Source organism: Centruroides vittatus, unplaced genomic scaffold, assembly GCF_030686945.1.
Source record: "Centruroides vittatus isolate TY-2023 unplaced genomic scaffold, ASM3068694v2 contig_371, whole genome shotgun sequence".
Taxonomy (NCBI): Eukaryota; Metazoa; Arthropoda; class Arachnida; order Scorpiones; family Buthidae; genus Centruroides; species Centruroides vittatus.
The window spans coordinates 1,223,334-1,240,396 of record NW_027122194.1 but is presented as its reverse complement, the minus strand read 5'-3'; the positions used below and the strand labels follow the sequence as shown (position 1 = coordinate 1,240,396).

Below are 17,063 nucleotides of genomic sequence, written 5' to 3'. Positions count from 1 at the left end.
CAAATTTAAATATTAGATGCTTTTGTTTTGTATAAATAATATATACTTTCACATAAAATTGATGTCATTATTACACTTTCTTATAAGATTAAGAATTATATCAAGTTGATGTAATAGTGTAAACCATTCAAACAAAATAAATGCACTTATTGGCTTTTTCTTTTGATAAAAAGATAAAACGTTTGCTAAATGAATGTGAATCCTGACACCCTAAAAGGTGTTTGTTGATTTATTTTGATAAAAAGATAATTGAAATTGCATATATGCCTTCAATCATGCAACATTTATTGACAACAATCGTTTTTAGCCATCTTTAATGCTGATTATTCAACAATTTTTTTATATTACAGTAGAGTTCTACAAACTCAACTTAATATGGATTAAGAAGGTGACAAGTTACTGCAAATGATGAGTTTTATAAGTGATGATACTAATTTAAGTAGCGGGATTTTTGTAAAGATATTATATGTGGAAATTCATATATATATTAACTACATACAAATAGTGAATATTTTTATTTGTAGTTGAATTTTAATTACAAAAAATTTTGGCTATTTTTGTGTTAGTGATATTTGCATTGTGATATTTTTGTAGTGGTATCTTGGAAAAAAGGGTATGTTCCTTGTTAACGTGTTGAATTGATGTTGTTATAAAGTGTTGCCAATGAATAGCAATAATTTAGTTGATCTTAATGTTAAGTTATAGGGGAAGATATTAGCTTATACTTCTTTTTTTGAATGACATGACAAATTTTACAGAATGTCAAGTTTCCGAACTCTACTGTACTATTACCAGTTTATATAGTGTTTTGCAAAGAATCCTTTGCTTATCTGCTAGCAGATGACAATTAACAATAAGCTACTGTATTTCTTTTGACCAAAGTAGTAAACAGCTCAACACATTACTTCCATTAAGGTAACAAAACTGGGAAATAGGAGGACAAAAATGCTCTAACAAAAATCATTTTTGGTTGAATAAAAACTGTTGACATTTAACTCATTCCTATGTTTGTAATAAAATGATTAATATGTTTTTATTATAAATTTTTTTGTTTATATTGGCAAGCAATTTCAAAATATTTATAATTTTTTTTATTAAGAATATTTCAAGAAATAGTGTATAAAGAATCAATATAAATATCTGTTTCTCTTGTGATGATTTAAACCAGCGTTCTTCAACCTTTTAATAACTGTGGACCTGCAAAAATAGGAATAACGTTTTGTGGACTGGCAGAAGACTAAAGATAAATTTTCTTAGACTTAAACTGCATAACTGTCTTAACTGGTCATAACAAGACACTGGTTACTGTGTATTGCAATGGTGTTGCTTTCCTTCACATGTCAATCACTTGCTCTTGAGTGGCTGCAGTAAAATAAGAATTTTTGCTACATGTCACCAATAAGTGAGATGATGCAATACTGCAACACCTACTACGTATAACAGCAGGGATGTAAGAGGTCTCCGGAGATTTATCGTAAGACTGACACACATTTGATAACTGTCATGCATAAACGTAATTATTTTATAAATTCTTTTTATTATTATTATATAGTAATTGTAGTATTATCTAAAAATTTTAATAAAATTTTTATAATGAACTTTATTTAAACAATTTCAATAATAAAAAAAATAAATAAAAACCTGTTTATATTAATTACAAGTTTAAAATCTTATTATTTTGTTATTACAAAATTTCCTGCCAGTTTACAAAATTTTTTGCAGACTGGCAGGAAATTTTCTGCTAGTCTGATTTACACTATTCTGCTAGTCATGGTTTACACTATTACATCAACTTGATATAAGATCCAAGATATAAGATCCAAGGTCGAAGAGCACTGATTTAAACAAGCAAAACAGTTTCTGAAATAAAAAATTTTTAAAAATTTCTTTGTAATTAAAAAATTTGAATTATAAAAGAAATATAAATCGTAAAATGTTTTTTGATTTGGTGACTTTTGAATGAAGTAATTTTAAACAGACTGTTTTAAAAGATTTTGAAGATTTATTTTTATATACAATCAAATCTTGATATAGCACCACTAATGAGAACTGTATTCTTATAAATATTAAATATAAAATCCTTTAATATCTGTAAATTATTAATTGCACAATTTTGCATTGTTAACAGCATTGCTTTTACTAAATCACATGACATTCAAATTCCCAAACTCAAACTTATATGTAGATCTCATTATGTAGAATTCTGATTGTAGTCTTCAGTTTATCACCAAACTTAATTTAATGTCAATTTTAAATAATATGCTAAATCAAAGTTTAGCTTGAATTTTTTTCATAAATATAAATGTTAGTCATCAGTAATCTATTCATATTCTTACAGTTGTTTGTATTTTATGAGTGCATTTTAACAGTTTTCATATGCATCTGTTTTAGAGTATTATTAATTATAATTTTAATGTCTCATTATGCAAATTATGCTTATACTGTATATTCAACTCTTAACAATACTATTCAGCAAATCAGCATAAGCATATTTCTAAAGTTATCATTAATATTGTTAGTTATTTGCTTTGAATGTATAATGCAAAAATAAAAAAACAAGTAGAATTTATCATAAAAACTAATTGAGTTAACAAATATGCAAAAATTTTTATCAGGAATTAGATGAGCCTTACAAAAATAAGGATGCATGCATATTAGGGTGGATCTTATTTTCACTATTTTTAAATGTTTCCATTCCAATATATATAGAAAACATTCGTGCCAAAAATCTATTCCATTGGTGAATATTTACTGGTAGCTCAACATCACTGAAGTTTTATAGGTTCCAAATAGTAAGGATGAGCATATGGCAATCACAAGCTTCAACCACAATATATCCATTTTAGTACAACATTTTGTAAAACTGTAGTTGTTCATCTCAATAAATACACTATTAAATTAATCACATGTTAATTACATGACATTCCCACAGAATTAATTTCTGTCATGGCTTGTGATCTTTATTTTGCTGACATCATCAAGTCTTGCTGCAAATGTTTTTCCTTGTTTCTGGTTGAGGCTGACTCAGTGACTCATACTGTTTACATCAGCACCTATTGGATATTTGGCTTGTATGGACAAGTTCAGGCACAGTAACTAGTGAGGGATCAGTTGGAGGCAGTTTATCCAGATAGCAATAAAGAGACACTCTCTGCCTCTACCAAAATAAACTGATAAAGTTACATTGAACGTAGTACTGAAAATTTCAAATTTTATGAATTGTGATGTTTAAAAATTTTTTCGTTTCATTTTGGTTTGTAATTCATCAAGTTTTTTAATATTGTAGTCCACATGACTATTTAATTTGTTTGTAATTGTTCAAAAGTGAAACAAGTCTGGTTTACCAAAACAGGTCTTGTATGTTTTCATTTGTCATAAATCACTCCTTTTATAAACTTTGTGGTCATTGAGCTACCTCTAATATTAATATATCAAGTTACATTTCTTCTGTAGTAATTTGAGACCAGTTGGAATAGTTCTGTAGGGTAGGACCACAAAAAAGTAAGCAATTTATTTTTTTTGAGCATTGAACACAAGACCATGTTATTTATCAAACACCTGGCTTTTTCCACCTTTATTAGTTGATTGTTATTTACAGGTACATTCACTCGTTTTGGGCATTTTGCCCCTCTTCAGTCAACTAATAGAAAATAATATATATAGTATTCTAAATCATACAATATACACCAATAAATTGTATAGAAATTATCTTGAGACGTACCATTAATTCCTTGAACTCAAGGGTGTGCGTGTACAGCACAAGTTCGAATGTCAAATTTACCGTGACAAATGTACAGAATCCACGTACAGCTGATTAAAATATAAAAATTTTTTTTTTAAATATATAAACATACAAGCTTATTCTGCTATAAATTTCGGTGTATTAAACGTATCCGATATTAGGTCTTACTTTTTGAATTGAATGCAACAGATCTCTTATCTTCTTATTGACGAACTTCATTTTAGTTCTGTCTTGATATAACACTAAATCTGAAAACTTATTACTTTAATCAAGAAACTTATTTTTTATGGTACGTCACTCATTATTGTGCTGCTGTTTGTTAACTATTTGCATATTTGGTTGGTTGGGACGATCTGAATTTACATAATTATCTTCATAGCCAAAAGTAGTCAAACAAACTTCAAATTTTTCCATAAAATTCTTAAAAAATGTTTTATATTTTATATCTATAATATTTTCAACCAGTTCTCGTTTATATTTATACTTAAATTTTTATTTATACAATTCTTGGAATTTATGATAGCTACACCTCTTTAAATTTCCCATTATTAGCATTCTTTTCTTTATATAAAATTTTTGCACCATCTTTGTTTATGTTACAATTGTTAAGTAGACAATGATCATGAAATACAGAATGTAAACGATTGTATTTTAAGTCAGCAATGTGTTCTTTTAATCTGACATTTAGCTTACGTTTTGTTTCTCCAATGTAAATACTAGCATTATTACAAGTGCATGGAATTTCGTAAACAACATTCTTTGTTTCTTTTTCCTCTTTTCTATTTTGCTGTATACTGCTTTTATTTTTTAACCAGGATTTCAGTTTTTCATATTTAGGTGCAAGTTTTATGTCGACTTTTTGCAATTCTTTATTAATCTCTTCATATAAGCCACATATTTCACATATGGGAAACTAATATATCTTATACTTGAGCCTTGTTTTTTCTTTTTGTTGTTCATCATTTTTTGATTTATTTTTTCCTATTTTAAGCACCACCCTAATGCATATTCAGCATTATCTCTATTTTCATTCTAGTTAGTTATTTTATGGCACAAAAGTTTATTTGGTTAAACACTGCATCAAGCATTTTTCACTCTCACCTCCATTATTCATAATACATATCTAAATACTATACTTCATTTTAGAAAAGTTGATGTTTTTATGCTATGTATGCATTAAATCATCAACATAAAACATATTAGCTCTTTCATATTGAAAATTTTTAGTCATGCATATTTTTAATTTTTAGGCAATGTTTAACAAATTGCTTTTATGAAGATGTAATGACATGTAGTTGTTTTGATAAGAATCTGTTCTACTGCTTTTACAATAGAATGTCACGTTAGTTAAATGCTAAAGCAATTACAATTATTAGATATAAATTTGTTTGAAATTTGGCTTGGCAATCAGTAGGTTCACATTCTGATGCTCTGATTGTTATTTAAACTGAGTTAATGCAGGTTAAACTCTGCTCTATAAGCACTAAGGGAGTATTTTTAATCATACCCATTGTGTCCAGGCCCACAAAGGAAGTACTGGGTAATGAGATTCAATTCTTGACATATTCAGGATAGACTTCCCATGAAAAACTTCTGGGGTTGTTCACCTAGTTTGGATTTTGTGTTCCCCAGAGCAGTAGGCTGATGTCTTAACTGCCTCAACCATCAGATTACTCAATAAAATTATCAGTGCATAAGTCATTAACTTAGTTAATTAAAAAAATATCCAAAAGATTATCTCTAACTCTACAGGAATAAGAAAGACATTTATGTAAAACCAGAAGGGGTAATGAGGAACAAAACCTGAAGAAATAGCTTCTTCTTAGACTTGAATCTGGTTCCCGTGGCTTCCTCAGCCATCTAACATTGAAAATGAACATTCTTTATTTTTTATAATAGTGCAAAAAGAGTAACGCTTCAATGAGTAAGAAATGACTTTCCCCAAACAAGAGCCCAGTGATAAAAACAACATATAGAATAAAGATACAATAATAAGTATCAATATTTATTAATAAAATCATTTGTTTATTACATGAACATTAAATATTAAGTTTTATTCATTTAAAAATATATGAAATCTTCAAATCCACAAGTTTCTTTTTCTGGTTTTTTAATTAATTAAAAAACAATAATTTTAATAAAATAGGAATTAATTTATAAGCTAAATAGTAAAAAGTTTAGTATATTATTAAACCTAGAAAAAATTTAATGAGAAATATTATAATTGTGAATTAGACGCTGTATTTTATAATGTAAACATAATTCATCTAAAAAATTGATGCTCTACTGCAATTCATTTCAAGTTTGAATTATATAAGATTAGCACAATTTTTATTTGCATGCATTTACGTACCTTCTCTTTCAATATAATATGTTAATTTAATAAAAATAAAAAATGTTTTAATAGGATAAAAATCTTTAAAGAGAATTCAAATTTAGAAAGCATATTAAACATTTTATAATTATAAAAATAGAATAATATATTATTTTATAAGATATTGAAATTTTTTATTAGAACTTCACTGATTTTTGTAATTATTAATAAAAATAAATTTTGTGATAAATGCCTAGTCAAGATGCTATATATTCAAAAGACATATTACCAAGATATTTTACACTTTTATTTATTTTTAAATAATTTAGATGAATAATTTTCAAAAGGAAATGTAATTTTTTTTCTAACAATAGTAATAGAAATTATAATACTGTATCACTTCAAATATAAGGCTTATCCCATTTCTAAAAAGAAATTTTCAGGAAAACTTGAATAATAATTAGAAGTAAATCTTAAATTTAAGATTTTTCCCAACTTTTAATATTTTTTGACTCTCTCTGACTCATGGGCACTAAGAAGGCTTTCGCTTAGGATCTCAGCCATGCCCATCACTCTGGACCTGGCTGAGATCCTAAGATCTAACATATTTGGGACAGACTATTCTGGAAACATTTCTGAGAATTTTTAACCGTCTGGATTCAACCTAAGGTTCCAAAGAAGGTTGGCTGACACCTTAATTGCCTTGACCACCTGGACATTTTGCTCCAATGATTTAAGTTCAGAAAAAGCAAAAACTGCATCTTAAATTTAAAGTAATACAGTAATAAAACAAATTGCTTTAATTACACACCATACTATACAGTTTAAACTTTGTTTCAGTTTTAGTTAATAATGGCAAAGATCAGTGGAGTGTGATAACAAATTCTGGAATATTTAGCAATTAACATTCTGTCATATTTAGTGCAATAATTACAATGTGTTGACAAAATTACAACAAATAATTTACTATAGTTGTCAATATTTGAAATTTGTAGGTTGCAGTTGGAAGTAAAATCTCATTTTAAATAATGTTCTGAAATGAGATAAAATCTCGTTTCTCATTTTGTTGATTATTAAAAATAGTTTGTGTGTTGTCTCCTAGATTAATATAAAATTATTAATTAAAATAACTTCAGATACATTAGAGGAAATGGAAATCTTATATTTTAACAAGAGTACAGTTGAGAATAAGTTGATATTGAACATATTAGTCACATGTTGCTGATAGTGTCTTGATCAAATTCTGAAACTTTGAGCTACAATTTAGTCAAAAGAATTTTTAATGATGGTTTTTCTATCTCAAAATGCATCCAAAACAGTGATGCTAATAATAACTGCACTATTGATTATGATGATCTGTCTTCATTTTGATTTCATAAATCAAGAAAATATTATTTTCTGAGCATAATCTTCCTCAAAAGTGGAAGATATAATTAATTATAGTCAGTTGACTATATTTATGTTTTCATGAGATTAAAATAAAAAATGATTGTAAAATTTTGTAAAATAAACAGTAATGAGAAAATGTTTGTGCATTAATAACAATAGTTATGTTTGTTCCACAATATCAGAAAATTTTTATGTATGAGAAGTTATTACAATTGTGTATTTGTTTTATAGAAAATAAATTTAGATTTTGTTTATATTTTGTAGTAAAGTCAATTTTAATATAAAATTTATATTAATATATATTTTAGAGTAGCAGGACTGCATTTACACATGCAAAACTAGGGTGGGCTTCTCCAGAAAGATGCTTAGGTACAAATAATCTTTTGGGTTCTGAAAAATTTTTCAAACAATAAAAAAGACTAAAATATCTTCACTAAAAATATAATAAAGAAAATAAAACAATAAATGAACAAATTGTATTCCAGAAGACTTGTTGAATTTTATATTTAGATGATAAAATCTTTCTTCTATAGAATATAGATTTTATTTTCTATAGAAGAGAGAATTTATGTTAGAAGAAAGAGATCTCTCTTTTATAGATTTTCTTTTAATTCTGTGATTTCAAATGGTTTGTTGCATTTCAAAAACTGGCTCAATATATTCAATATCTAAATTTTCTGTTGTTATTGTTGTCCCTTTAATAACATATTCAAATTTCTTTCATGCCAGGGTTGCAGAGGTGGAGGAGCAAGTTGCCCTATACAATGTTTGTTTACTTATTTATTGCTATAGGGCTCCTGAATATGTACAGTACTTTTCCCCAGGTTCCCATTACCCTACGGACTGCTCTGTTTCAAGTGATGATGATTAAATAATTAAGCATTATGTTTAAAAAACTTTTTCAACAAAAATGTCTAGTTATTTTCTTCATAATTTTACTTGATAAATTAACTTAAAATATACTGACAAATTTATTTAAAAATAAAATCCAAAAAAATATTACCATGTAAAACTTAAACAGAAGAAAATAATCGCAAAAACTGCATGCGTCTAAGATGTATAGTTCAAATAAAAATTGTTGTTATTGCCTTCGTTCTCAGCCGGCAGAAAATTCTGACGGTTGAGTGTACCTACCTGATACTCACCCGGCAGAAAATTCTGCCGGGGGGATCATAAAAGGGTTTAAAATATGTTGTAATATCAAACTAGGTCAAACTTATGAGGGGCCTGGCCTGAAATGTATCTTTGACAAACTGAAAGCAATAAAAAACTTCTAAACCAGTTAGTAGCTTTGCTCCTTGTGTGATTGTATCCGAATAGAGTGCCACACTTTTTGTGAATAAGCCTCAACCTTAATAACAAGTACAGTAGTCACCACTGAAGTTAGACCAGGTCACAGTTAACATGTCATCCAATAAATAGGTTTTAAAAAAAGTAGCTTTGATTCATTGCACAAATGTTTTACATAATTTAGAACAAATATACAGTAATTAATCTTTACTTTTGCTAAATGTCAACTTGATATCTTGCAAGTTTAACAAAATTGACCCAGTCAAACTTGAGTCACGGGCATCAAAAAACAGACTGCTGCGTCACCCATGTCAATGACCATAGGTCAGCCGATAATTTTTATTTAAATAATGTTACAATTGCAGTATTTCTGAAACAATGATTATCACTTTAGCTTGCAGTAATTCTGTGAATGATGTAAGGTGCTTTTTTAGTTTTATTTGCGAACCTTTGCATTTTGTCTACAATGACCAGCGGAAATGCTGTTTCAGAAGATTTAAGGAATGCTATCATTGCTAAACAAAGTCGTGGCATGTCTGAGAGAGCTATTAGAAAAGAGCGAATGCTAAGCGAGACAACAGTGCACCAGATTATTGTTTATTACACTAACCATGGCCATGTTATACCTAACAAAACTGCTGGACATCAGCGAAAAACTTTAAAAGTTGATGATAGGAGTTTTGAAAGACTCGTAAAAAACAACCGCAGTGCCACAGGTATTGAATGTAACTATAATGTGGAATGATACAACTGGAAAGAATGTATGTTTCGACAACACGCAGAAACTGCAAAAAATGCACTTCCAGTTCTATGCACATGTGAAAAACCTTTGCTAACAGCATATCAAAAGAAGAAACGGGTACAGTGAGCCAAAGAACATCTTTCCTGGTCTCAACAAAAGTGGCATGAAATTCTTTGGTCTGATAAATCAAACTTTGAAATATCAGCAACAGACAAAAGCAAACGTGTCATTCGATCTGCCAGTCAAGCTAATGAGCATCGTTGTATCGGTCAGTGAAGTTTCCTGCCAGCTTCATGGTTTGGGGATGTATGAGCATCAGTGGTATGGGTCAGTTGACATTTGTTGATGGAACACTTGCTTCAGAGCAATACATTAACATTCTACAACAGTATTTACTTCCGTCCACAGCAAAGCTATATCCAAATAGAACCTGTATTTTCCAGCAGGATGGGGCCACATGTCATACAAGCAGAAAAAAAAACAGTGGTTTGCAGAAAAGAACATAGAAGTTTTTCCTTGGCCATCCAACAGCCAGATCTTTCACCAATTCAGAATGTATGGAACATTATGAAAAGACGTCTGCAAAAATCACGCCATTGACAGTCGAAGGACAAAAAGTTTCCATCTTAACTATCTGGAATTCCATAATGGCAGATGAATGTGAACACCTAGTCAACAGCATGCCGAAACGTATAGAGGTGTTTCGGCCGCAAAGGTGATGCAACAAAATATTATACATGCAGTAGTCTATGTTCATTGACAGGGGTGACCAGGGCCGGATTATCGAATAGGCAAAGTAGACAAATATCTAGGGCCCGTAATTCGGAAGGGCCTGGCTTCAGTGCAGAAGATTTCTCTGTTTCAAAACGAGTTAAAATTGTTCAAGAAACTCGATAGGACAGAAAAGGCTGTATTTAAGAATTCCTGCTAAGCTCCGCCCGACTAGCCATTACCTAAAAAAATAAATAAATAAATAAAAAGGTCAACAGCAACCCGTGCGTCAGAAGTAATGTACGCTACGAGATCTCTCGCACCATCTAGGAATATTCCTGATATATGGTTATGATTTGTTTTCTAAATCGAAACTTATACGTCGTGACATCGCATATTCGATATAGCGTTCAAGTTGCTCGAGTGCGAGGATATTACAATTGAATAGTGTTTTATAAAAGAGTTAAAAAGGGTGACACTACGGTGTGACTTGGGGTGACACCACGAAATCCGCACCGGGTGTCACCCATGCTAGCTACGCTAATGTCACATTATATAAGATTTGTTTAGAAGCAACTTATTTAAATGGGGCCCCAATTTAAATTTTGTCTAGGGCCCGCTAGAGGCTTAATCCGGCGCTGGGGGTGACGCAGTGGTTTGTTTTTTGATGCCTGTGACTCAAGTTTGACTGACTCAATTTTGTTAAACTTGCAAGATATCAAGTTGATATTTAGCAAAAATAAAAATTAATTACTGTATATTTGCTTTAAATTATGTAAAACATTCATACAATGAATCAAAGCTACTTTTTTAAAACTATTTATTGGATGGCATCAGTGGCGTAGCGTGGGTGTCAGCCGCCCGGGGCGGAGGAAAATTTCGCCGCCCCCTTATTTAGGTATTTTTACAAGATGATATTGTTTATTGTGAAATTTTGCCGCCCCCTATAAGTGCCGCCTGGGGCGGGCCGCCCCCGCCGCCCTCGCTACGCTACGCCACTGGATGGCATGTTAACTGCGGCCTGCTGGTCTAAGTTCAGTGGTGACTACTGTATATACAGATTTTGATACTAGTTGAAGAAATTGGTTATTTTGCTTACGTTTTGTTTATCACGAAGTGTCGAAGAGATCAAATGAGGGGAAGAGTGGGGACTCCAAATTTCATATTTTCCTCAGTCCTAGAGAATAAGTATGTCCGATTCGCACCAAATTTTTCAAAGGATTTAGAAGTTAATAAGGGGGATGAAATCAGGAGAGGGGTAAGGTGTCCAGGTTTTGTGATAGTTTATATTTTCCTCAGATTCCGAGTTAAACAAGAATAATTTGGAGCAGATCGATCAAAAAACAAAGTATAGAAAGAAAAATTTTATATCCTATCGGTTTTATATAGGATATAAAAGTAAATGAGAGACCGTCTAGTCCAACATACTAAGCAATTCCGACGTTACGTAATGATTCCTAGAAACGGCCTAACCTAACGGTTCCGACGGACCTTTACGCTACAGTTGGACCAGACTGAAACTGTTGGAATAGTTCCGCACCCGGATCAGTTCCAACAGTTTCAATTCTAACAGTGGAACTGGATCGCCCACCTCTAATTATCAAATGCAGGTATCGCCCCGATCAGATCGACACGATAATCATCACCTAGACTGCCCAAAATATGCGGCCGGATGGCCGAGCGGTTAAGATGGCAGCCTACCACTTTGAGAAATCCGAGATCGAATCCGGACGGTCAAAAAATCCCCGGGAATTTTTCGGAGGTGATCCGTCCGGATATGTCGGGCCCCGTCCTTCATCACCCGGCCGCCCCATTGTGGGCCTGGCCGAACCCATAATGAGCTTGCTAAAAGTGGCCCTCTTAGTGTCCACAGGGCAGAAAGAGTAAAAATCAACCCCACTAATTATCAACAAGCCCTGATCTCATATTTTACAGAATATAAAAAAGTTTATGACTACTAGAGGTCTCGCCACTATAACGACTAATACAGGTCTACAGGACGGAGCATCCTACTAAAAGAAGTAGAAGAAAGGGATATTTAGTATATCTTCGTATTATGTGCTTTGCTCTTAATAGATAAAATATTCTGTTTATATTATTATTAATTACCTAAAAGTCATCAGAATATTTAAAAAATAATTTAATCGAATATTTTAAATCAAGAAATTTCTAATCAAATTTTTGTTCTTTTTTCGTGATAGAGTTTGAATTTATTCATTTTGATCACAACGTTAAAAAATATTCAAAGAAAACGAATTAATTTCCGTGGAATAACTTATGTAAATTTATTTATAATTATATTCTTATGTATAATATGTCTAGAATTCCTTAGGAAAATTTAAATTTTTTTAGTTCAGATAGCGAAAAAGATAACCGAAGAGTTAAAAATAAAAGACGAAGAATTTGACGTAGTAGAGAACCCGGAGAAATTGACTGGAAAATCTAATGTAGAAAATAAAAATGGAATTAGCTGTAAAATGGAAGAGAAAAACTCGGTTACTACTGTAACGTTGGAGACACGTAGTACAGATTTGATGACACCTTCGCAAAAACCGAAAAGTGCCACCAGTCCGTTCTGTGTTGCATCAACTTCTAATGCTTCTAAATAGTCTGTTGTAAATACCACCGAAGCTCGAATTATTTGGCCATCCTTCCTTACTTCATACAACAACGTTCAAAATAATGCAGACAGTAGTTTCACATTTAATAATTTTTGTGAAGTAGAAAGGTTTGATTTTTTTTTTTTTAATTAAAAACTATCTTAATATTTGATCAACTGGATGAACCTCTAAATATATAGAAAAATTAACACCTTACTAGAGTATAAGGTTTAATATTCAGATATTATTTCGTTGAAATAGAATATATAACCCTCCATATTTATAATTTATATATCATATTATAACAGGAAAGGAGATGAAGATAGTCATCTTCAAATCTTTTTCTTCAGGTCACGAAAATGCTTCTCAATATGAAGCACGTAAGCTGATGTGTTGATTTTCTATACATTAAAGGACATTTTCATTATTTTGAATTTGTTGTGTTCGAAATTCTTTTCTTTTCATTTCATTTCAATTTTTATTAAGGCACATACGCACATACTCAGTACCGTCAAAACATAGCTGAGTGTAACATTTTTACAGTATTTATGGTGAATTAACATCTAGATGGAATGGTTGTACCATAGTTTTTACATGAGTTGCAATGAGTAATGGAATTACAGAGGATAAGAATAAGTAGTCACATAAGGCATAATTTATACGAAAGGACAGATTGAATTGCAGGTATTTGTTTACAGATCGATAGAGTAGAATAGATGGCGAAGGTTGTTACGATACATGGTAGTGGCATGAGGTGGAGGTACCCTGCCAGAAGGCCTGACAAGGTTACAATATAGGGTATTTCCAGTAGACATTTCATTCCAACTAGACTTTAGGATAGAATGATACAATATTATATTAATAATAGTTAAATTAAAATAATTTCAACTTAACCTAAAAAAAAAATAATTAAATATTAATAGTATTAAAGCATGGCAACCAAAGAAAGTCAATGAGCCAAGTGTTCCTGTATGAATAGCGGTAGATATACGTATTATTATTCCAGGATACGTAGTACAGATGATGATATGTTGAATACACGTGGCCGAATGGCGATGGCATTGTGAGATGCCGTAATACAGAGAACACCTGGAATGGTTGTCGTAGAAAGGCAGTGCATAGTATAGTGCATACTGCACTGAAAATTAATATACGCCAGGAGATGTCGAATTGTCGACTAGCATAGTTCATTTCATTTAGTTGTTCAAAAGTTCTTGCAACGAATGTAAAGTGGATGTTCCAAAGTTCCAAAGATCCTGATAGCATGTTCTTGGAAAACATTCGAGTAAGGCTCACAAACTTGTTGAGTCCTTAGATATAGAGGTAAAAGGGTTTCTTGAATTCAAGAACTAGAGTCTTGAAGCAGAGCATACCATAGGAGGTGTTCTTTCCAAATAAGTGTATTAGTAGAGTTCTGATACACTATATCTATGATCGACATTAGGTCTCAATCGGTGTCTCAATGATTGTTACATGTATCGTGTTTATTCCAATTAAGTGTATTGATACAGTTTCTGATACACTAAATTTATGTTCTTCAATTGGTCACAGTCAGTATCCACGTGTCCACATGTGTTTGCGAGTAGTAATTATCTGATGAACCCTGAAATTATATATAAAGGCATCAGTGGCACGAACTAAAAATTAATTTTTGGTACTTACCTGTACTTGGGAGAGCTACCAGCGGCAGTGAACGACTGCAATAGCAGCAGCATGTCTTGTTGTTATTATGCATCAGTTGATCCTAATAAGGTCCAGTATGCTGAACAGTATTACTGATGGTGATGTAAGAAATGCAACGCAGCAGGCAAGCAGGAGACAGACCGTAGTGTAAGTAGTACAGCCACGGGTAGTACAATGAGATCGCGTGATGAGTAGGCTGCCAGCTGCAGAGGAAGAGTCCGATGGCGGCAGCTGAATCTAGTTGTTGATGAGCCTCATTGAGTGGTTGCCGAAGCTTCTGGCTAACCTTTCAAAGGCAAGGAAGATTTCCTTGCTGGCCCAAATGTCAGAGTGGTTGCATGGCCAACTAATATTGAGTTCATCCATGAGGAGTCTAATATTCATGCGTTCGTGTTCAAGAGTATAGCAGTCAAAGAGGTAATGATCGGAGCCATCTTCCACTTGGCAAGTCGGGCAGACTTGTGGGTCCCTGTTGGTGAAACGGTGCAGGTAGGCTGCAAATTTACCATGGTTGGTAAGTAACTGCGTAGTGTAGTAATTTGGAGAAAACCACTGCACGGAGAGGAAGCGATGTAAGTCAGTCCCTAGTGGCAAGTGTGGCAATGGTTTCGTGTCTTTTAATGAGTTTGTAGAAAGCATTGAAGATTTCCTTGTTTTTAATGAAGACGTCGTGATCACATGGCCAATCAATATTGTAGCTGTTTACAGTGATTTTTAGATTGAGACGTTCTGTTTCGAGAGAAATGCATTCAAATATATAATGGTCAATGTTATCTTGAAGATTACAGATAGCACATAAGGCATTTCTTTTGTTCGTAAAACGCTGAAGATAATTGGAAAATTTAGCGTGTCCAGTAAGAAATTGGGTGAGAGGAGAACTTGGTTTAACCCATTCGTATGTATCATGGAAATTTTTAACATCTGGTACGAATTTGAAAGTAATGTTGTTATGTTTTTGAGTCCAGTTATTTTGCCAACGATGGAGTATATCATCGTATAATAATTTTCTGACACTTCTCCGGCAGATCTTATTATATATAGTGCAAGTAGTCATATCCCTGGCGGCTTCCTTAGCTAATTGATCCGCACGTTCGTTTCCTATTAATCCCTGATGTCCTCTTGTCCAAGTGATGCTATATTCATTGGTAGAATTGTAGAATAAGTAACGAATGCGAGTGGCAATAGGGTGCGGTTTTCTACTACGAAGAAGTTGAATAGCAGAATATGAATCACTAATTATATGGACGTTCTTATATTCCTGGTAAAGTTCGATCCAGTAGGTAGCCATGTATATAGCTAGCAATTCCGCCTGGAATACCGTACTTGCTTTATGTAACTTGCCTTTTACATTGTGTATTTCCATGTTGTGTTCGTAGACTACAAAAGCACAACCGATGGATTCGTCGATTCCAGAACCATCAGTATAAATTTCAAAGTCGGGTTGTGTGGGAGGATCAATCCGAAATAGGTTGTTAATGTATGGAGGTAGACTTTCAGCAGTTGGACTATGATTTTCATAGTTTTCCGATCTAATTTCACCGGTAGAAGTGCAAATATTGGTTCCTATTTTCAGTTGGTGTAGATTGTATTCGAGTTGGATAATCTCTGTAATTGGAGGTTTTCGAGCTAGTACCTGTAAGCTACAAGTAGGAGTTGTCCTATATGCTCTCGTTATTAAAATCAGTGCTTTCCTCTGTGAAGATATTAATTTTCGATGTAGGTGAACTTTATGAATGGCGTTACCCCAACTACAGCAACCGTAAGTAATAATGGGGATGTAAATTTGATCATAAATAATATTTATAGCGTCTGATGTGAGTCCCCAGTTTTTCCTAGCAATTTGTGAGAAAGCATGAAAGATTAAGGTTGTTCTCTTAGCAATATATTTGACATGATCTTCCCAGCCAAGTCTAAAATCTATCCATACGCCGAGATATTTAATGCTTTTTTCAATTTTAATCGGCATATTATTCATTTTGATTGAAGGTTTGCGAAGGTATAAGTTGGGTTGTCGTGGCTTGTTGAATACGATTCCAATAGTCTTATTCGGATTAAAGTTTAATTTGTATTGTTTTCCCCATTGATATATTTTTTCGAGTATCTCGTTGCCACGTTTTTCCAATACTGCACGAGATCTCCCACCAATAAGAATTAGCACATCATCTGCATAGGCGGTAGCGAGTCATATCCAAAGTTTTCTTGTAAAAAAGCATTAAAGGTTAAGTTCCGTAGCAGAGGTCCGCATACTGATCCCTGTGGGCATCCTCGTACAATGTTGCTGTTCCACACAGCATGTTCCATATTTTAGTATGGCTTTGCGACCATGAAGATAATTTGCAAATAGATGATATATATTTGATGAGCAAGCAGTTTTCCTTAGTTGAAGGAGTACGAAAGGCCACCAGGCACTGTCGAACGCTTTAGATATATCCAAACTAACACCGAGCACGTATTTATGGTTATCTAGTAGATTTTTGATATTTTGTACGGCATCGTAAATAGCATCTGAAGAGGAAATTTTCTGCCTAAAACCGTATTGAATGTTGCTAAGGAGTGCCTTGTTCTCAATATGCCAAGTTAAGCGATCTGTTA

General features: G+C 32.3%; 1 protein-coding gene and 1 long non-coding RNA gene across 2 annotated transcripts; one reads left to right on the top strand and one right to left on the bottom strand.

Moving 5' to 3' along the window:
- Positions 1–1,938: 1,938 nt before the first annotated feature.
- On the top strand, positions 1,939–7,701 carry LOC136975388 (uncharacterized). Its single transcript, XR_010880784.1, has 2 exons — positions 1,939–2,659; positions 4,756–7,701. It is a non-coding gene; the product is annotated as an uncharacterized lncRNA (long non-coding RNA).
- Positions 7,702–15,048: 7,347 nt separating this feature from the next.
- On the bottom strand, positions 15,049–16,446 carry LOC136975450 (uncharacterized). The gene has a single exon (XM_067270509.1). The coding sequence runs from the start codon at positions 16,444–16,446 to the stop codon at positions 15,049–15,051; it is 1,398 nt and encodes a 465-aa protein (XP_067126610.1).
- Between the last annotated feature and the right edge of the window lie 617 nt (positions 16,447–17,063).

Excerpts from the sequence above, each read along its gene's own strand:
- LOC136975450 (XM_067270509.1), bottom strand. The coding sequence starts at position 16,446 with ATGAATAATATGCCGATTAAAATTGAAAAAAGCATTAAATATCTCGGC.